The 17675-nt window shown below is 42.4% G+C and overlaps 1 protein-coding gene across 6 annotated transcripts in view; it reads right to left on the reverse strand.

The window, feature by feature from the left end:
- EEF2KMT (eukaryotic elongation factor 2 lysine methyltransferase) overlaps window positions 1-17675 on the reverse strand; it is a 31529-nt gene that overhangs the window by 737 nt on the left and 13117 nt on the right. For all 6 annotated transcript variants that reach the window (XM_073542789.1, XM_073542791.1, XM_073542787.1 and 3 more), the window contains 4 exons: window positions 15484-15585; window positions 8233-8366; window positions 2571-2842; window positions 1214-1363 (listed from right to left, as the gene is read on the reverse strand). In XM_073542789.1, the coding sequence (XP_073398890.1) occupies window positions 1214-1363; window positions 2571-2842; window positions 8233-8366; window positions 15484-15585 (658 nt within the window). The remainder of the gene's footprint in view (window positions 1-1213; window positions 1364-2570; window positions 2843-8232; window positions 8367-15483; window positions 15586-17675) is intronic.

Here is a 17675-nt window from a genome sequence, read left to right on the forward strand (position 1 = left end):
AGCTGCTGGGGGAGGGAGGCTGCGGCTGCAACTGTGCCCGCTGCTAAAGAGAAATATTTTCTCTTGTAGCGCGAACAGTGACAGCTGCCGGCTTCCAGAAGACGCCCTCGCCACGGTACCACTCAGCACAGGAAGGGCTGCCGGAAGCCGGCACCAACGAGGTGTTGCGAGGGCGCTGGGACCAATGAGATGCTGCGAAGGCACGCTGGAGGGTGAGTAGGATTCTTTTTTTTGTAATAAGTATGCATACAAGGATGGGAGGAGGGAGCCACGCATACCAGGACAGGGATGAGGGGACAATGCATACCCAGCTTATACTCGAGTCAATAAGCTTATACAGTTTTCCATGGCAAAATTAGGTGCCTCGGCTTACACTCAGGTAGACTTATACTCGAGTATATACGGTAGTTCTCAAATTGCTCCAAATGTACAGGAAAAATAGCATTTCAGAGACAGACTCTCGCTAGAGCTAGCACTACATGGCGATATGTGCAGCGCTTCTACCTGCAGCCAGTGATTGCCAATGAGGGCAAATAGAAACCCACGACTTACTGCGGTTATTGCAAGATATTCAACATTACTGGCTTTTGTTGTTCACAAGCCACACATTGATTTGACTTCAAGGACACCATTGTAAGTCGATTGCAAGCGGTGAGCTGTCAGTGCTGTATGCCAAATCACAGCTTTATAATAGTCGTGTTCACAGTTGCTGTACTTATGCAGCAATCATCCATTAGAATGGTCCTTTGGCAAAAGAGTTGAGCAGACACAACTTTAGTCCGTTTTTAAAAAATTGATTTGTTGGATCCGGTTTTTAACATTGAAGCCTATGGAAAACTGATTTGTTAATCAGCCACCTGTTTTTTTTAATTTGTAACGGATCCAGTGATGAGCCATAGCCTGCCACAGCTAATCTCAATATGTCCATGACTCTTTTTCACCATAGTGTTGCATGTTAATTAGAAATGGTTATAACAGTACTGTATCCATACAGAGCAGTAATGAGCAATTGATCCGCACTTCCCTGGTCAGGTGTCTACGCCAGTCCTCCATGACATTCGATCTTCACTCCTGGGCCCCTCTGGTGCTTAACGGAGAAGACCGGCAGCCACAAAGGACCAGGCTAGTGCGAAATGAATTGCTCATCTCCAATACAGAATGGCTGCAGTTACTTTGTGAACAATCTTTTCAATAAGACACAGAAATCGCTTACTTAACGTCGTCTGGAACAATCTGTAGGTGTCAGGATTACGAATGGTGGATGCTACATAAACGTCTAACTTATCTCCAGCTTTTGTACAATGGAAGAGCTTCTTCAATACTCTTGAAAACGAAGTCACGAGTTCTGGATCATATACAACATCTAGAAACAGTAAAACATAGTGGTAACATGGACTTCAGCTTCAGTCATGCACATGTTAAAACTCATGCAGAAAATGCCTATGTAATTATTAAAAGGGTTACTTGTCCGGAAATTCAGAGTAAATAAATGGAGTTCCTCTCCAGGACTATCGTTCATCGGGCACAGTCTGTAAAGGACCAGGTCAGTTCATATATCACATAACTAGCACTTTTACTTCAATGGATTTACCTGTTCATAGTGAACTGGGCAGCATGCATCAGGCACGGGCTGTATGATATCTGACATGTATGCCTGACTCTGAAACGCTGTGACATTTTAGAGAAAACCATACTTTAAAAACTGCTGGGGACTGAGCTGCACAGGAGACTATGGACACAGATAGGTCCCCGGCAGCTTCTCTCTGCCGACTACCCTTGAATAACATCTCGCCCTATTCATGGATGCAGGTGAAGCCCCCGATTCACCAAATAGCTTGGCCAGAATTATTGAGTAACTCTTTCAAAAGTCACAAAATGGTTGTGCAACACACACAGCCTTAATGAATTGGGGTCTTAATGCTGTTTTAGGGGGTTAGGATGCATTCACATGTCAGTGTATTGCCTGTGACTTGTAATCTAGCCACATGTCCGCTCAACAGCCGCATATATGGCTATGAGGCTATCTAGTCTAGTTTAGTTCAGGAGACCGGGAGATGGTATGTGGAATGCTGTCTGTACTTGAAAACAGGCATTAATGACATGATGATTTATATAATTTTTTGTAATGTTGCATGGTATTTTTCCCCACGGGCTTCTCATTAGGCCTCAACAACAACAAGACCCCACATTTTACTAATATAATAAAATGAAAAAGTGGCATTAAAATGAATGCAGAGAACAATATTCCCAAAAATGCAAAAAAAAAAAAGTTATCTATCTTGTCATGTCACTGCATTGTTCCCGTTCGGCTCCTTGTGGGGGAAAAAGTCTTTTTTCTTCCTGAATACTACAAAGTACAACCTGTTCTCACATTTGCTAATATCTCAGTGTGTCGTTAGGTGGATTCCCAAGTGAAAGATAAGTGGTTGGAATCAAAGCGTACACTTTTTATATTGTCATGAATATTCATTAAAGATTTGTTATTTATACTTTATTTTTTGAGGCGTTCTCTTCTTGTCGGTTTTCTAATTCATTTTTTGAACTCCCTCGGGTTATAAGGTGGTCAGTACCTGAGGCAATAACCAGGTCGGCATCCAGGTGTAGAAGTTGCTGCTCGGTAACAGTTTCCCAGTCAAGCTCAGTTACTGATAGAACAGTCTTTTGGTTTTTGCTGGAAACTGAGTCTGCTTCGCTTAGGATAAAGCCATTAAGCCGAATGTTTTCTTTCAGCTGCTGAAGGACTTTGTGGTGGCAGTCACTGAATGTGTATTTCTTAGGAGAACAGCTCTTGCATATGACCAGTCCGGTCAAACCAACTCCACTCCCGAGTTCTAGAATCGTCCTCAAAACACAGGGAACAAAGTTAAATTACTAAGAAAAATTTTGGAGTGCTTGCAAAGTAGAAATATATTGCATGTGGATACATAGTTGGCAGGTCTGTCTTTGCCAAACCATATAACAATGTGCACGTGCCAAGTGGCACGGATAACTGCATCGTCATTAACGCTTGGGAACAATAATTTTTAGGTAATAGTTTACAGAAAAAAAAGAAATTGACCTATATTAATCAGGGGGCCACTTACATAATCAAGTCCGAGGTGAAGTATATGGGTATAGGTATACAGACAATTTTTCTGAACTCACTGATTTCTTTGTAATTAGCTAATGACAAAATAAGACAGTAGATCACTAGGTAAAGCAGGATCAGGCATGCTAGATTTCTCTCTCACCATTCATACAAACATACACGCCAAGCTGAGCATCTGGGCTTGTGGTCATGTCAGGAGAAACGATCATTCAGCTAAAGAGTTTTCCCCAAAATCGCAAGTGGGGGTCTGACTGTGATCCTGGGAATGTGGACCTGCAGAGCCCTGTCTTCAATGGAGGGATAACTTCCCAAACACTGAGGGTCTGACTGGGACCTCTGTTGATCCTGAGAACTGGGGCACTAGAGAGCCCCATATGAAAAGAGTGACAGTCAGGCATGCGCAACTCCGCTCCATTCATCCTCAAGGGGACTTCCGAAGATGGCGGAATGGTTCGTCCTCAGCACTCCCATTAAAAACTCCTTCCACATTGGGCTTGCTCTTTAGAGCTCTGTTCTTGGAATTGATGGGGATCTCAGCAGTTTGCAAGTTATTCCCTATCCTATGCATCATAAGGTATTATAGGTACAAACACTTTGAAGTGTGTGATCACGTATAGCAGGTTTGTTAAAATAAATTGTATTGGGAACTAAAGATTACCTTTCACCAAATGTTATGTTGAATTGGACAAAGGATGTAATAGTGACTTGCAGAGCAGGGATGGGTGTTATAAGTTTTCACTGGGGGGCGTGTACTTCGTCCCCCTGTATGATGCTGACCAATCAGGCAGCAACACTCAATAGAAAGAAGAACACCCCCACAATAGGTTAGAGATGATTGTACATCCCACACACTGATGTGTCAGGCAGCCCTGATCTCCTGGTCTAACCACCTGCCTCAGTGGGTAGCAGCAGAGCAGAGGTTAGCTGTGCAACATTACAAACAAACCCCTCTATCAATTCTTCTGATTGAGTGTGTCAATAATGAGACTTATGTCTGCTGTGCTAACCCCGAGTCTATTTTCACCTTCCTGACCAGGCCAAATATTACAGTTCTGACCAGTGCCACTTTTTATAGTAATAACTCAAATGCTGCAACATATCCATGTGGTTCTGAAAATTGTTTATTTGTGACACATTGTACTTTGTTTGTGGTAAACATAGGTCAATACTTTTTGTGTTTATTTGTAAAAAAATATTGGAATTTTGGTGAAAACTTTGAAAATGTTGCAATATTCATACTTTTAATTTCTATGCACATAAACAAGATAGTTATAGCACACAAAATAGTTAAATAACATTTTCCACATGTCTACTGTAAATCAGCATAATTTGAAATAATTTGTTTTTGCTAGGAAGTTAGAAGGGTTAAAAATTTATAAGCAAGTTCTCATTATTCCAACATGCAAATTGCCTCTTCAAAGAGGAAATGGACTAAACCTCTAGTGCCACCTTCTGGAAATACCAAACCTAAAAGTCAGCAGTTGGCACTACAGTTGTTAGCTCTTTTCCTCTCTAAAGAGGAAATTTGCATATTTAATTGGATGTAAAGGCCCTGTCATACACAGCATTCTCGCTAGCGAGATCGCTGATTTTCTGACGCCACAGCGATCTCACCAGCGAGATCGCTGTGTGTGACAGGGATCAGCGACCGGCCCCCCCGCCGGGTATCGCTGATCGTGCACAGCCGTCTTGATCGTTGCTCTCCGGTTGGCCAGCGTGCATCGCTGTGTGTGGCAGCAGGAGCCAATGATCAGCGAGGCTCTAAGCAGGCGCTGGGAGCTGGTATCTAAGGTAAATCGGGTTACTAAGGGGCGCGCGTCACTTAATTACCCGATGTTTACCTTAGAAACCTGCGTGCTTCTATTATTGGAGGATTTTTAAGTCCTCTTTCTGTGCTATTTCAGTGTTAGGATTTAGTATTAGGGACCCGTAAACGTGGAGACCTTCGGCGCAGGTTACGGGCTCACGTATTTTGGACAAAATATCTTCAGGGTGCAGTTGGGCCCATTTGGTCTTGTAAACTGCGGCGTCTGTTCACATGGCATGCATTTTGATGGCGCTGGGCAGCCCGTCTGAGCTAATAGAAGGGTGTCACTACTAGGCTGGCCTGGATGCTGTGCATGGCCATAGTGTGAACAGCGCCGCATACAAGTTTTTTGTTGTGCATTAACATACCAGGCAGCCGCCCCCTCCATGTATTGGTAGGCTGTGAGCGGTTGTTTCATAGGTATTCTTGCACCTGTGTTGTCATCTTAATTATATGGGTCCACTGCCTCCTGATAGTGCATTTGTCTGGAGGCCTGGATGGGTAAACCTTTCTGCTTTTTTGCTGTTTTCTTCTATTGGAGGATTTTTAAGTCCTCTTTTTGTGCTATTTCAATGGTTTGAGGGTGCCATATTCCATTGGCAGAGCCCCTTGAGTTGCCAGAACACCCGAAACTCCCCATAGGTAACGTCATTTTACAAACTGAATTCAAGTGAATTAATCTATGGTGCAGTGATCATGTTGACGCCACATTTTATACCATTGTGAGCTGAAGAAAGAGTAATTACATATTTACCACTAAAATGTTTTAGCCCCAAGTTTTTGATTTTTAAAAGGGCTAATAGGACAAAAATGGACCTCAGTTTGTTGTGCAATTTCTTCTGAGTACATTAATATCCTACATATATTCGGGAACTACTTTTCAAGCACAATGGAAAGCTCAGAAGTGAATAAGTGACATACTGTATTGCAGAGTTTGCGGTCATGGTTTACGGGTGCCATGACCCACTGTAAGAGCCCCTGAGGTGCCAGGACAGCAGAATCCCTCCATAAGTGACCCCAATTTACAAACTTCACTTCTCAATGAATTCATCTACGGGTACAGTGATCATATTGACACCACGGGTGGGTCACAGAATTCTGTACCATTGGTTAGTGAAGAAAAAGGTAAATACATTTTTACCACAACATTTTTGTTTTAGCCCCAGATTTACATTTTCACACTTGGAAGCGGTAAAAATGAAACCAATTTGTCTCACAATTTCTGCTGAATGTAGAAATACCCCATATGTGTCTGTAATGCTTAGAAACATGGCGAGACCCGGGAGGGACGGAGCTCTATTTGACTCTTTGAGAACAAATTATGATAGAATAGTTTGTGGACTCCATGTATAGAATTCCTAAGTGCCAGAAGAGCAGAATCCCATTTGGGAAATTACACCCCTCTAGGAATTTATTTAAAAGGTGTAGTGACGATTTTAAGTCCATGAGTGTTTTCCAAAAACAGACAGCAGTAGATGTTGCCGAGTGAAAATTGCAAATCTGCCATCGTTGTGCCCAGTATGTTGTAGTGCCAAGCCCACTTGTGCTTCTGGAGACATGGACAGGTAAATTAAACGTGCTCTCATCGCTACAGAAGGTTGCTAAATGTAGTTTAGGCACAATATGAGGCTCAGAAGGGAGAGGGGCATTTTGCCTTAGGAGTGCAAAAATCGCTGGATTTCTATTGGGAAGCGATCAGCCATAGTGCTTTTCCAGAGCCTTTGTGTTACCAGTAATGTGTATCTACCCCTATATTTCTGTTAACAAATGAAGGCCCTGAGTGGGGACTTGCCTTTTTTTGTGGATTGAGTTGAAGCTTTTATTGGGAACATTTTACATAACATTTTGGATCACATTTATCCTGCTTTCTACGCTGAGCACTTACATTGAGGTTTCAATCTAAATCTCTGAGTGATATGATTCAGATGAAACCCCCGAAGGATCCATTCACTATAATGAAGCAGCAGAGTTACTCCGGACTCCGTCTGGCCTCTGTTCAGCGTTGTCCTTTTCAGAAATGCACAAAACAGTGGCGGACCGCCCTTTTATACTTGCCTAAAAAGACGGACACCGCTGGATCATAGGCCAGACAGTGTCCACTGTGCCTCCATTTGCCTCATTATAAGGAATCTTCCATCGGGGGTGCCAACTGAATCCAGTAGTTCACAGATTTACATGGAAACCCCGGTGTAAGCACTCAACACCGAGCGCAGGATAAATGTGAGCCGAGCCTTAATGCGATCTTTGGGAGGGAGAATGAACAAATCAACAGCAGGACAAGATTACCTTTTTAATTTACATTCCTCTTTTTGATTGCGTTTTATTCTACACTTATCTGCAGGTATGATGAAAAAGCATAGTTTTTTGCCTTTTTTTTAATGTTCACTGAAGGGGCTAACTTGTGGGACAATTTTATAGAGCAGGTCAACATGTTGATACTAAGCATGTGTGATTTTTTTGCTTTTACATAAACAGACATATTTATAATTTTTTTATCATTTATATTTTATTACTTTCTAAAAAAATATTTTTACAATTTTTTTTTACTTTTTTTTCTTTATTTAGTCCCGCTATGGAACTTTAACTTTTATTACTCTGATCACTGGTGTAATGCATTGAAATGCATTACACCTGTCAGTGTTACACTGACAGAAGCCTCTTAGACCATGCTCCTGAAATAGACTAACAGGCCGCCATATCTAGCAGACCCGGAGGTTGACATGACATCCTTAGGTTGCCATGACTACCATCGGGCCCTTGGGTTGATGTTGCTGGGGCTCCAATCAGAAGGGAGAGGGAGCTCCCCTAAATGTTGTGGTTGATACTGATTGTGGCATTTAGGGGTTAAACCACCAGGGGCAGTGCAGGCACCGCTCCTTGCTGTGACAGCCGGAGCTTGGCTATCACGCTGAGCTCCTGGTGGCGATCATGCGGGTTCAGCTACTGTAGAACCACGCATGATCGCCATGACGTACCTATATGTCATTGGTCAGGAACCCCTTCCCAACCACGACGTATTAGGTACGACATGGCTCCCTGCCGCTTTTAACTCTACCAAAGTAAAGGAAGAATCAGGGCAAATTCTTCTTGTAGCTCGAGAAGAGTGAGCCTATTCTGATATATTTTGATTTAAGCCTGAAATAACTTCAACTGTGTAGAAAAAAAACTACAGAAGTTCACAAATCTATATCAGGCTATTCCTCTACTATGTGGTCTAATTGATTCAATCACTGCAAATTCAGAGCTGCAGTATTTAGGCAGTGGGCATTTATTTTAAGCAAAAGCAACATAGAGGATATTTAGTGAAGGGAATGGAATAAACAAGAACTTTGCTTACCGATTGCTGAAGATTTCATTATTTTCAATTGCCCATTCAGCTAAGGATAGAGCGGCTTCCCATGTCACTAGGCCTGTGGTTCCTCCTGAGATCATTGCAACATTTTCAGATAACGTTACAAGGTCCCCTGTAGGCTGAAAAACAACTTTTATTAAACTGGAAAGGTGTTCTATGATCTACAGCAAAGGCTCAAAAGTGTGACCTAAATCCTCACAAACAATTGTGACGACAAATTACAAAATGATATTGGCATTAAAGGGACCCTGACAGAGGATACATGCTGCCCTATTCATGGCTGTATGAACATTTTCTTTGGGATACCAAACTTCAAAATACTCCCATAAATGTGGGCCACTGATTGCAAACAAAATGTTTGCACACTAAAAAGGGAATTTTATTAACATACATTCAAAACTATGTTGTAAAAATTAGTACACCCCAATGAAAATATTAGGAGCAAAGCTAATGTTTAGACTACAAACTAACAAAATTTCAACCGGCGGTAAGTGTAGTTATTTATTAAACAGGTGTGCAGCAGACAATTAACTATAACAGGGTGTTACTTAAAGAAAACCCCTTGCAATTTCATGCTGTCAGCAATGGCACCACATGGTAGAGAAATGTCACAAGACCTGAGAATGAAACATTTATTTACACAAGATGAAGGCTTCAAAAAGATCAGCAAAGCTTTACTTATCATTCAGAATATTGTAGCAAAAGTGGTATAAAAATATAACAAAGATGGAACTGCAACTATCTCAGGGACATCCAAGCCAGGCATGGAAGTAAAAGGGAAAATCTTCTCATAATGGTTGAAGAAAATTAACATGCAAGTTCAATGCAGGTAGCTAAAAAAGTTGAAAGCCAAACAGGGGTGCGTTTTTCCCATGACACAATACAGTACACACTGGAGAGGGTTGGCATGCACAGGTGTCGTCCACAAAGGAAAAATCTTCTAAAGCCCGTGAACAAAAAAACAGCTTACAATTTGCACATGCTGAAAAATATGAAGACTACTGGGACTATACTCTGGCGCAATGAGACCAAAAATAAATGTTTTTGGATCTGATGGTTTCAAAACAGTATGGTGTCAAAAAGGTGAGAAGTACAAAGAAAAATGCACAGAGCCTACAGTGAAACAAGGTGGTGACGTTGTACTTATGTTGGGCTACATGACTGCTCTGGTGTCGGGGATGTACAGTTCATTGATGGTATTATGAATTGATATGTGTACTGCTCTATATTGAAAGATGATGCTACCATCACTCCATGCTCCTGGTCGACGTGCACTTTTCCAACATGACAATGATCCAAAACACATATAAGAGGCCACTGTTGAATTTCTGAAGAAAAACATGGTGAAACTAATTCAGTGACCAAGCATGTCTCCAGATCTGAACTCAACCAAAAACCTTCTGAAGACACAAGTTGAGCGTCACTCTCCATACAGCACTGAGGCTCTAAAACAGACCGTTCTTGAAGAATGGAAAAAAGTAGATTTTTTTACTTACCGTAAAATCTGTTAGTCAAAGTCTTCATTGGGGGACACAGAACCACGAGATAGTTTGCTGCCACATGGAGGCTGACCCGATTATTGCAATTAAATAAAATTGACTTCTCCCCAGCGAATTATACCCTGCCTGCTGGAGCAGGCTTCCTCAGTTTTGTGGGAAAGCAGTAGGAGGAGTAAAGAGTTAAGGCAAGAAGAAACATAACTAAACGCCCAAACGGGCAACCAAGGCAGGGAGCTGTGTCCCCCAATGAAAACTGCGAGAAATAGATTTTACATTCAGTAAAAAATCTACTTTTCTCCTTCATCTTATTGGGGGACAAAGAACCATGGGACATCCTAAAGCTGTCCCTAGAGTAGGATAGAATTTCATACCATACCATTATTACCTAGTTTTCTGCCATAACCTAAGCGGAAGTCTGGGCTATTGCTGCCTGCAGTATCTTCCTATCAAGGCTTGCATCTTCCGAGGTGAAAGAGTGCACCCTGTAAAACATAGAAAAAGTATGCACTGATGCCCAAGTAGCTGCTTTAAATAGTTGCAAAGCGGATGCCTGATGACGAACCGCCCAGGAAGCCCCCACCGCCCAAATAGAGTGTGCCCTAATCCTAAATGGAGCCACCCGGGCCTTAGCCTCATAAGCCTGGATAATAGCAGTCTTGATTCAGAGGGAAATTGTCGCTTTAGAAGCAGACTGACCTTTAATAGGGCACTTTGGTAAAAAAAACAATACCAGTGGCCAATAAATAATACCTTATGGTTCCAGCAGCCAACCTGTGCAGAGCTTTCTCCCTAGGATGAGATGGTGCTGGACACAAGATAGTTAAACAAGATCTTTATTAACGTGAAAAATAGATACCACCTTTGGGAGAAAAGATGGAACTGGCCTTTACACTACCTTATCCAGATGAAGACAGAGCCGCAACCTCTGAGACCCTTGTAATTGAAGTGATGACTATAACAAAAGCTATCATATAAGATAGAAAAAATATACAGACCTCCTCCCTGACCCACATATCACTGACTGCCCCCAGCTATGCCTTCTGAAAAAGGTGGAGGTGGCCACCCACCCTGAAAGAAACCCCGAGAGGAGGCCGCCCATCGAGTATTGAACCTCCTACCACCTCTGGACCTGGTGAGCCTAGCTCTTAACCCAGAGGAGCATCCGGTGGGTGTTGCTCTAAAGGTAGCTCTCCCAGGCTCCTGAGAGACCTTCAGTCTAACCTGCCGACCTGAGTTGTCGGGTGCAGGAAACTGGCAAAAAGGATGGACCTGCAAGGCCCCATGCCTTTGAAAGGAAAAGCTGGCTCTGGTGGAGGAAGCAGAGTGCTTCTAACTCCTGTTACGTCTGAAATGATCTCATCTAACCAGGTCCCAAATAAACAAGACTCTTGGAAAAGTAGACCTGTCAAAGATTTCCTTGAAACCAAGTTTGCCCTCCATACCGTGAGCTACAGCATGTGGCGAATTACGACTATTACTTGCCACCTGAGCAGAGCACTCAGTCACATCCAAGGATGCTCTCTTTGCGGCATCAAAAGCTGCAGGCTGATTATAATTCATTGAAAGCATGTTTGTCTTTGTTAGTGGTTTATAAAGCCACTCACAGAGTGTAAAGTCCAAATTTTTCCTTAATTATCTCTACTTCCTGATATAGTCCCATACAGAAGAGTTGTTTTATTCAGATACTTTTTTCTTTTCTTTCCTTTGTATTTTATAAAGATGCTGAATAATGATACTTCCCTGCCTGTGCTATCTGGTCAGCGATCTTGCCTAATCCCAGATCATGGTAACCAGCCAACAAACTGCAAATGCCTAGCCAAAGCCTTTACCCTCTTGAAAACCCAGGTAGCAGAAAAGGCTAGACAAAGGGCTAAACTGCTGCCTCAAAAGCGGACTGTGCCACAAACTCTATATGCCTGTCCGAGGGACCTTTAATCACCGCAATTTCAACAAGAGGTAGAGTGATCACCTTAGATAAGCGAGATACCGGCGTATTCTGCCACTGGAGGGAATAGACAAAGCAGCCACTAGCTCTGCTGGGAAGGGATATGAAACCTCCATATGGCTACACTTCTGAGAGCATCTGTCTGGGGTGTTCCCATGCTTTCTGTAACACCTCAGTAAACTCCACACTGTTAGGAAAGGATCTAGAAACATGCTTACCCTTCCTAGAGAAACCTAATATAGTAATGCGAGGAGGTGACGCAGCTGTCACTTCCAGAGAGGTGTCCACTGCAGACACAAAACTATCCATCATCTCCCTTAGTTTTGCCAACTGATATGGATCCAGGACGGGTTCTGAACTGGATTCTGAGTGCTCAGGGGAGAGAATCCCCTGGGAAGTGGAAAAGGAATCTGGGAGCCTCCCATGTGAAAGTGACAGGGACGAGGAAGTACCCATGGCCGTCTGGAACGTTTTCGTGAACGGTCATATTGGTACGGGGTGGCTGGAGGATCCGACCCACTTACAGTGGTGATCGGCGTTCCTGCGGAGGTAGTAGTCGCCGACAATCATTCTACAACAGTAACAAGTGTCCTGGACACCCTGGTTAGTTTGGCTACGGGCTAAGCTAAATCACAAGCCCAGGCAGGAGAGGCCACATTCTCCTCAGCTATCATAGAGGTTCCCTGTGTGGCTACCAGCAAAGAAACAGATCACAAACTGACCAGTGGAAACAGTGGAAAACATACTATTACAAGTCACACAAGCATAATAAGTGACAAGTGCAGGCTGTGCACGGTCCTCTCTAGACTCAGACGTTATGAGTGATAGAGAAAATATAGGAAGAAAAAACAGAAGACTTCCCTAAATAGTGACAGAAAATGGAACAAACTCACGACAGAGTTATACTTACTTGTCCTGAAGCTCCAGAACCCTTTATCTTCTGTTCTAAGCAACCGCGGTTATGTGGTGTGGTGGCAAGAGCTAGTTGGCTTACGGACCGCCGCCCCCGTACCTACTCTGCCAGGGTACCATAGTCTGGCCACATCGACGCGAGAGGATACAGACTGAACAATTACAGCATGTACTCTCCGACGCTACGTGGGTGAGACAGAGTGCCCAATTACACTCTGTTACCATGAGATGCACATCTGAAAAAAAACAAAAAAGTGATTAGCGCCTAACCTAAGACAGGTCTGAGACAGACCTTGCCTCCAACTGACACTACCCTAAACTGAGGAAGCCTGGCTCCAGCAGGCAAGGTAAGGTCTGCTGAGGAGGAGCCAATTTTATTTCATTGCAATAATAGTGTCAGCCTCCAGGTGGCAGCAGACTATCCCATGGTTCTGTGTCCCCCAATAAGACGAACGAGAAAGATAGATGTTGCAGTGTGTCGCCATCTTCTTCGATCCATGCCTACAATACTTGGTACCGTCTTTAAAAATCATGGAGGTCTTACAAAATATGTAGATGTAGCAGGTTTTGATATGGGGTGTACTCATTTTTGCGTGAACCAATTTGAGTAAAACTGAAGATTTTGTAATGAAAGTTATATTACTAACCTTACTTTCATGTTATGGGTTAAAAAGTGTCCTATGAAACCCGGGCTGGTCAAAATTTTGGAAATTGTTCCTGTGGTCAGCGAGATATTGATTAACATTTTACTTTTCAAAGGGGTGTACTGATTTATCCGGAGCATTGTACACGGCTAGAATCATGCAGCCTGTCTCGTACATGACGCCCGTGGATGGGGCAGCATGTATCCGCTGCCAGTGATTTGGGATGCCACTCATGTTATGCCCCGAGCCCATTCTGAGGTTTGGACGGCATGTAAAGGGTATCTTTTAATTACTGAACTTCCTAAGAGGAAGAGCCCTTTCCTCAAGTCATTAGCGTAATGTGGAACGCCTAATTAATGACACCGCATTGCAGCCATATCATTATGTTACTGAGGGTCAGGCAACTGAGCATTGACTGATCTCTACTAATTTTCTTTACATGTGTACAAAAAAAAAAAAACAGCATTCAGCATTCTGAAGGCAATTCTCATTAGACCTGAGAAGGTGAATGTTTGGATCGACTGCAGCATCAGATTCTGATATACGGCTTTAAGTGACTGGTTGCTCAGGAATCAATAGGACATGTGAAAGTAAGAAACGTTGTAATACAAGAAATCGGCTTCTTTCACCTCCATGACTGATCTTTCTTTCTCAAAGCTGATTTTCAAAATAGTCAATGCACAGGTAAAATCTGTCTTTGTATACAGACTTTCCCATGATATAGGAGATGACAGTGCCCATAAAGGTCTATGGAGGACTCTACCTGCATATATAATAAGGTACATTACAAAGTTGCATATTTTCATGTGTACTATTGATTTATGAAATAAAAATTAAAATGACGGCCACTTTTTAAGAAAATCATGCAAGCAACCATTGGGGCTCATTCGTTTTGCATTGAACGACAGGTAAACTTCACCTGCTTTATTTATTAATTTGTAAAAAAGCAATAAGTATTAGTATAAGGGGGTACACAGTCATTTGGGCCTTCATTCAGGCAGTGCCTGACTGTTTAAGGCAGACACGAAACCATAGTTTACCGTGCTATGGTGTCTGCCTAAAAAAAAGGGCACACTGCTGGACTGGAAGCCGTAGAACTGTGGCTGAGAGTCGTGCATGGGTCTCTCTCTGGAGACTTCATGGGTCAGCGAGGACAGCTGAGCAGTCTGTGTGTTGGTGCTGCAGAGAATCATGTGGAAGCTGCAGCCTGTTCAGTGTGAACTGTTAGGATTAGACAGCTGCTGAATGAACAGTTTACTTGCTGTGATACATTTGTGCACAGATTAGGCTATATTTGGTCATGAATCCATTTAGAGTTTTATGAAAGCAAAAAAAAAAAAAAAACACAAAGATTGAGCTTGGTCTAAGTTGATATACATGCAGCAGATAAACTCATTCACATTGGCCATAAAACACATAAAACCTGCAAGAGACAAAATGAGAAAAATCCTGCTGTAAGGGAATAAGTAAAAAGCAAAAGTGCATTTAAATAACACCGAGTTCTTAGTAATACTGTATTTGATCAAAAATAGCATAAAAGCTGTCCCACCGTAGACAAGGTGATTCTGACTGGGACGGTCCTTCACTGACTAATACTAAAAACCTTACCATGTGTCAGAGTTGACCTCAGTGTGTGAATAAGGGCAGACAAAAGGACCGGGTCCCAACCAGTGAACACCAGTCTGGGGAAGCACTATATACAATTTCCAGCTCAGGAGAGGGAGGCCACACCCCGGCTTGCACAGAATGCAAAAAGAAAAAAAAACACAAAAATTGAGCTTGGTTTGAGTTGGTATACATGCAGCATATAAATGCATGTTCACTTTGGCCATAAAACACACAAAACCTACAAGATACAAAATGAGCAAAAACCCTGCTGTGACTAAATAAGTGAAAACCAAGTCCATTAAAATAACACAGAGTTCTTACTAATACTGTTTTTAGTCAAAAATAGCATAAAAGCCGTCCCACCGTCAACAAGGTGACTCTGATCGGGACGGTCCTACACTGCTTTTTACTTATTCACTTACAGCAAAGTTTTCGCTCATTTTGTCTCTTGTTTTATGAAAGCAATAAAACTGCATGTTTGGACAAAACCGTATTGCCTGTGTGAATGCTACCTAATGCCTTCCTGAGAGTGTGAATCCTTACACCATGTAAAGCTAAGGAATGACACCTCTCTATCTCTTGGTTCCAGTAAGGTTACTGCTCCCTTATTGTACCTGCCAACACTTACCAAACAGTAGCTTTTGTAGCAAACTGCAGAGTCTTCTGAATTTAAGATTTCCGCCAGTGCACTATATAAATCATCCAGCGGTTCTGCTCCTGTACGCTCATGCTGCAGAGAAGAAGGCGGGAAGAATTACGACCTTAATATTATCTTCAATATGTATAACTCTCAGCACATAATACGTCTTCACTATGCAGCTTCATATTTAAATAGAAACAATATCGTTGTACCCACAGAGAAATGTACGGGTTTTATTCATAGACGTAGAAAATAGCAAAACAAAGAATGATCCATCTGCCGTGCAGCACAGAAGATTTACAGAGGAGTTTACTTTTCATCATTATACAACAAATACTTATAAAGTTAAAGGGTTATCCCTATGGAGCGAAGAACGTGCAGGCAGATAGTTGCTAACTTCCTTCCTGTTCTGCCCACCACCGATCTCTGCTGGCTCAGAGTGGAAACGGACTGCTCCTGCCGGCAATCCTGTGGCTTTAGGTGATGTCACATCCACAAAGCAGCTTTTTCTCTTCTGCTCTGTCGATGTCATGCTGATTTGAAAGCCGACTCCCCGCTGTCAATCAGCAAGATGTTAGCAGTGATGTGTCACTTGTTAGGCTCCGTGCTGTAGTTTCAATACAATTAGTGTTTTATCAGCTGGAGTTTATCACTGCCAGACTAGGTCTCACATGCAAGCCAGTCAATCTAATCTGTGTAAACGAGCCCCCACTACCAAAGCTGCTGTTGATCAGTAGTGTGGGTGATGTTATACACAGGTCAGCATTCTTACCACTGCTGCATCTGCAGCAGAGATTCTATTAAAACAGCACCAAGCAGTCTAGTTATTGATATATCACTGGAGTCAGGCTCTCTGTCCCTACATCATGCAGCTCTCAGATTACACAGCAAAAACCTGCTGACAGATTCCATTTAAAAGAGTAAGCTGGAAAAGGAAGAGCTGCTCTGTTGACTTGAGGTAAAATGAAGCAGAAGAACCACAATCAAGAGCGGTGCATAACTGCTCTGAGCTGGCAGATCTGTGCCAGCCAGATAGTGAGAAACTACCTACCTGTAAGATCTTAGACCAATAGAGAAAAATGAACAAAGTTCTAGATAACACCTTTAACATGTTATTCCCAAATTACAATGTGGTCTAATAATAATGTACATATTGAATTATTAATTTGTCCAAATTTAAAGGGAATCTATCACCAGGTTTTTGCTATTTAATCTGAGAGTAGCATAACATAGGGATAGGGAAACTGATTCAAGCGATGTGTCACTTACTGGGCTGCTTGGTGCAGTTGTGATAGAATCCCTGTTTTCTCTGCTGTAGATGTAGCAGTGCTCAAATACTGAGCTCTGTAAAACCCCACCTACACCACTGATTGGCAGATTCCTGTGTACACTGTACAATGGCAGCAGGCTGCCAATCAGTGGTGGGGGGTGTAGTTATACAGAACAGCTGGACTGACTTGTATGGTACTTAGTCTTCTAATGATAATCTCCTGCTGATAAAACTGATTGCATTGAAACCGCACACAGAATAGTAAGTGACACATTCCTGGAATCAGGGTCTCTGCCCCTACATCATGCTGCTCTCAGATAACAGAACAAACAGCTAACATTTTCCCTTACACTCATTGTCTGCCCAGTTTTGCACATATAACACTCCTAAGGGAATGTGTATACAGAGTTTTCTGAGACTAAAGAACCTGACAAATCACTTAAAGGGAATCTATCAGTAGGATTGTCCCTCCTAAGCCGTCTATATGGACATGTAGGTCATAGGAAGCTGAATAAAATAATACCTTGATATCTGTGATCTGATGTTTAATATTTCTGAAAATATGGATATTATAGATTGTGTCATGCTACAGAGCAGGAACTGTGTGCTTGATTAATGTTATTTTATTTTTTCAAACAATAAGATATACAGTAGGTAGAATAGGTGGCAGGTCAGTGAAGGATCAGTGACCTGCCATAAGGATGAACATGTAAGCAGAGCACCAGATAAAGACCCTCACAGAGGCCGCCCTGGAACATAAGCATATCATTAACTCAAAACTGAAAATAAAGATTACACAACAACCACAAAATAGATTTCATCACCAGGTGTCATTTTATTCAGTATAAAGGCACCGACATGACACTGTCTGTAAGTTACTGAGCCCAATCCTGCTGACAGGTTCCCTATA

Source organism: Dendrobates tinctorius, unplaced genomic scaffold, assembly GCF_039654945.1.
Source record: "Dendrobates tinctorius isolate UK_male_01 unplaced genomic scaffold, ASM3965494v1 ptg000129l, whole genome shotgun sequence".
NCBI classification, from domain to species: domain Eukaryota; kingdom Metazoa; phylum Chordata; class Amphibia; order Anura; family Dendrobatidae; genus Dendrobates; species Dendrobates tinctorius.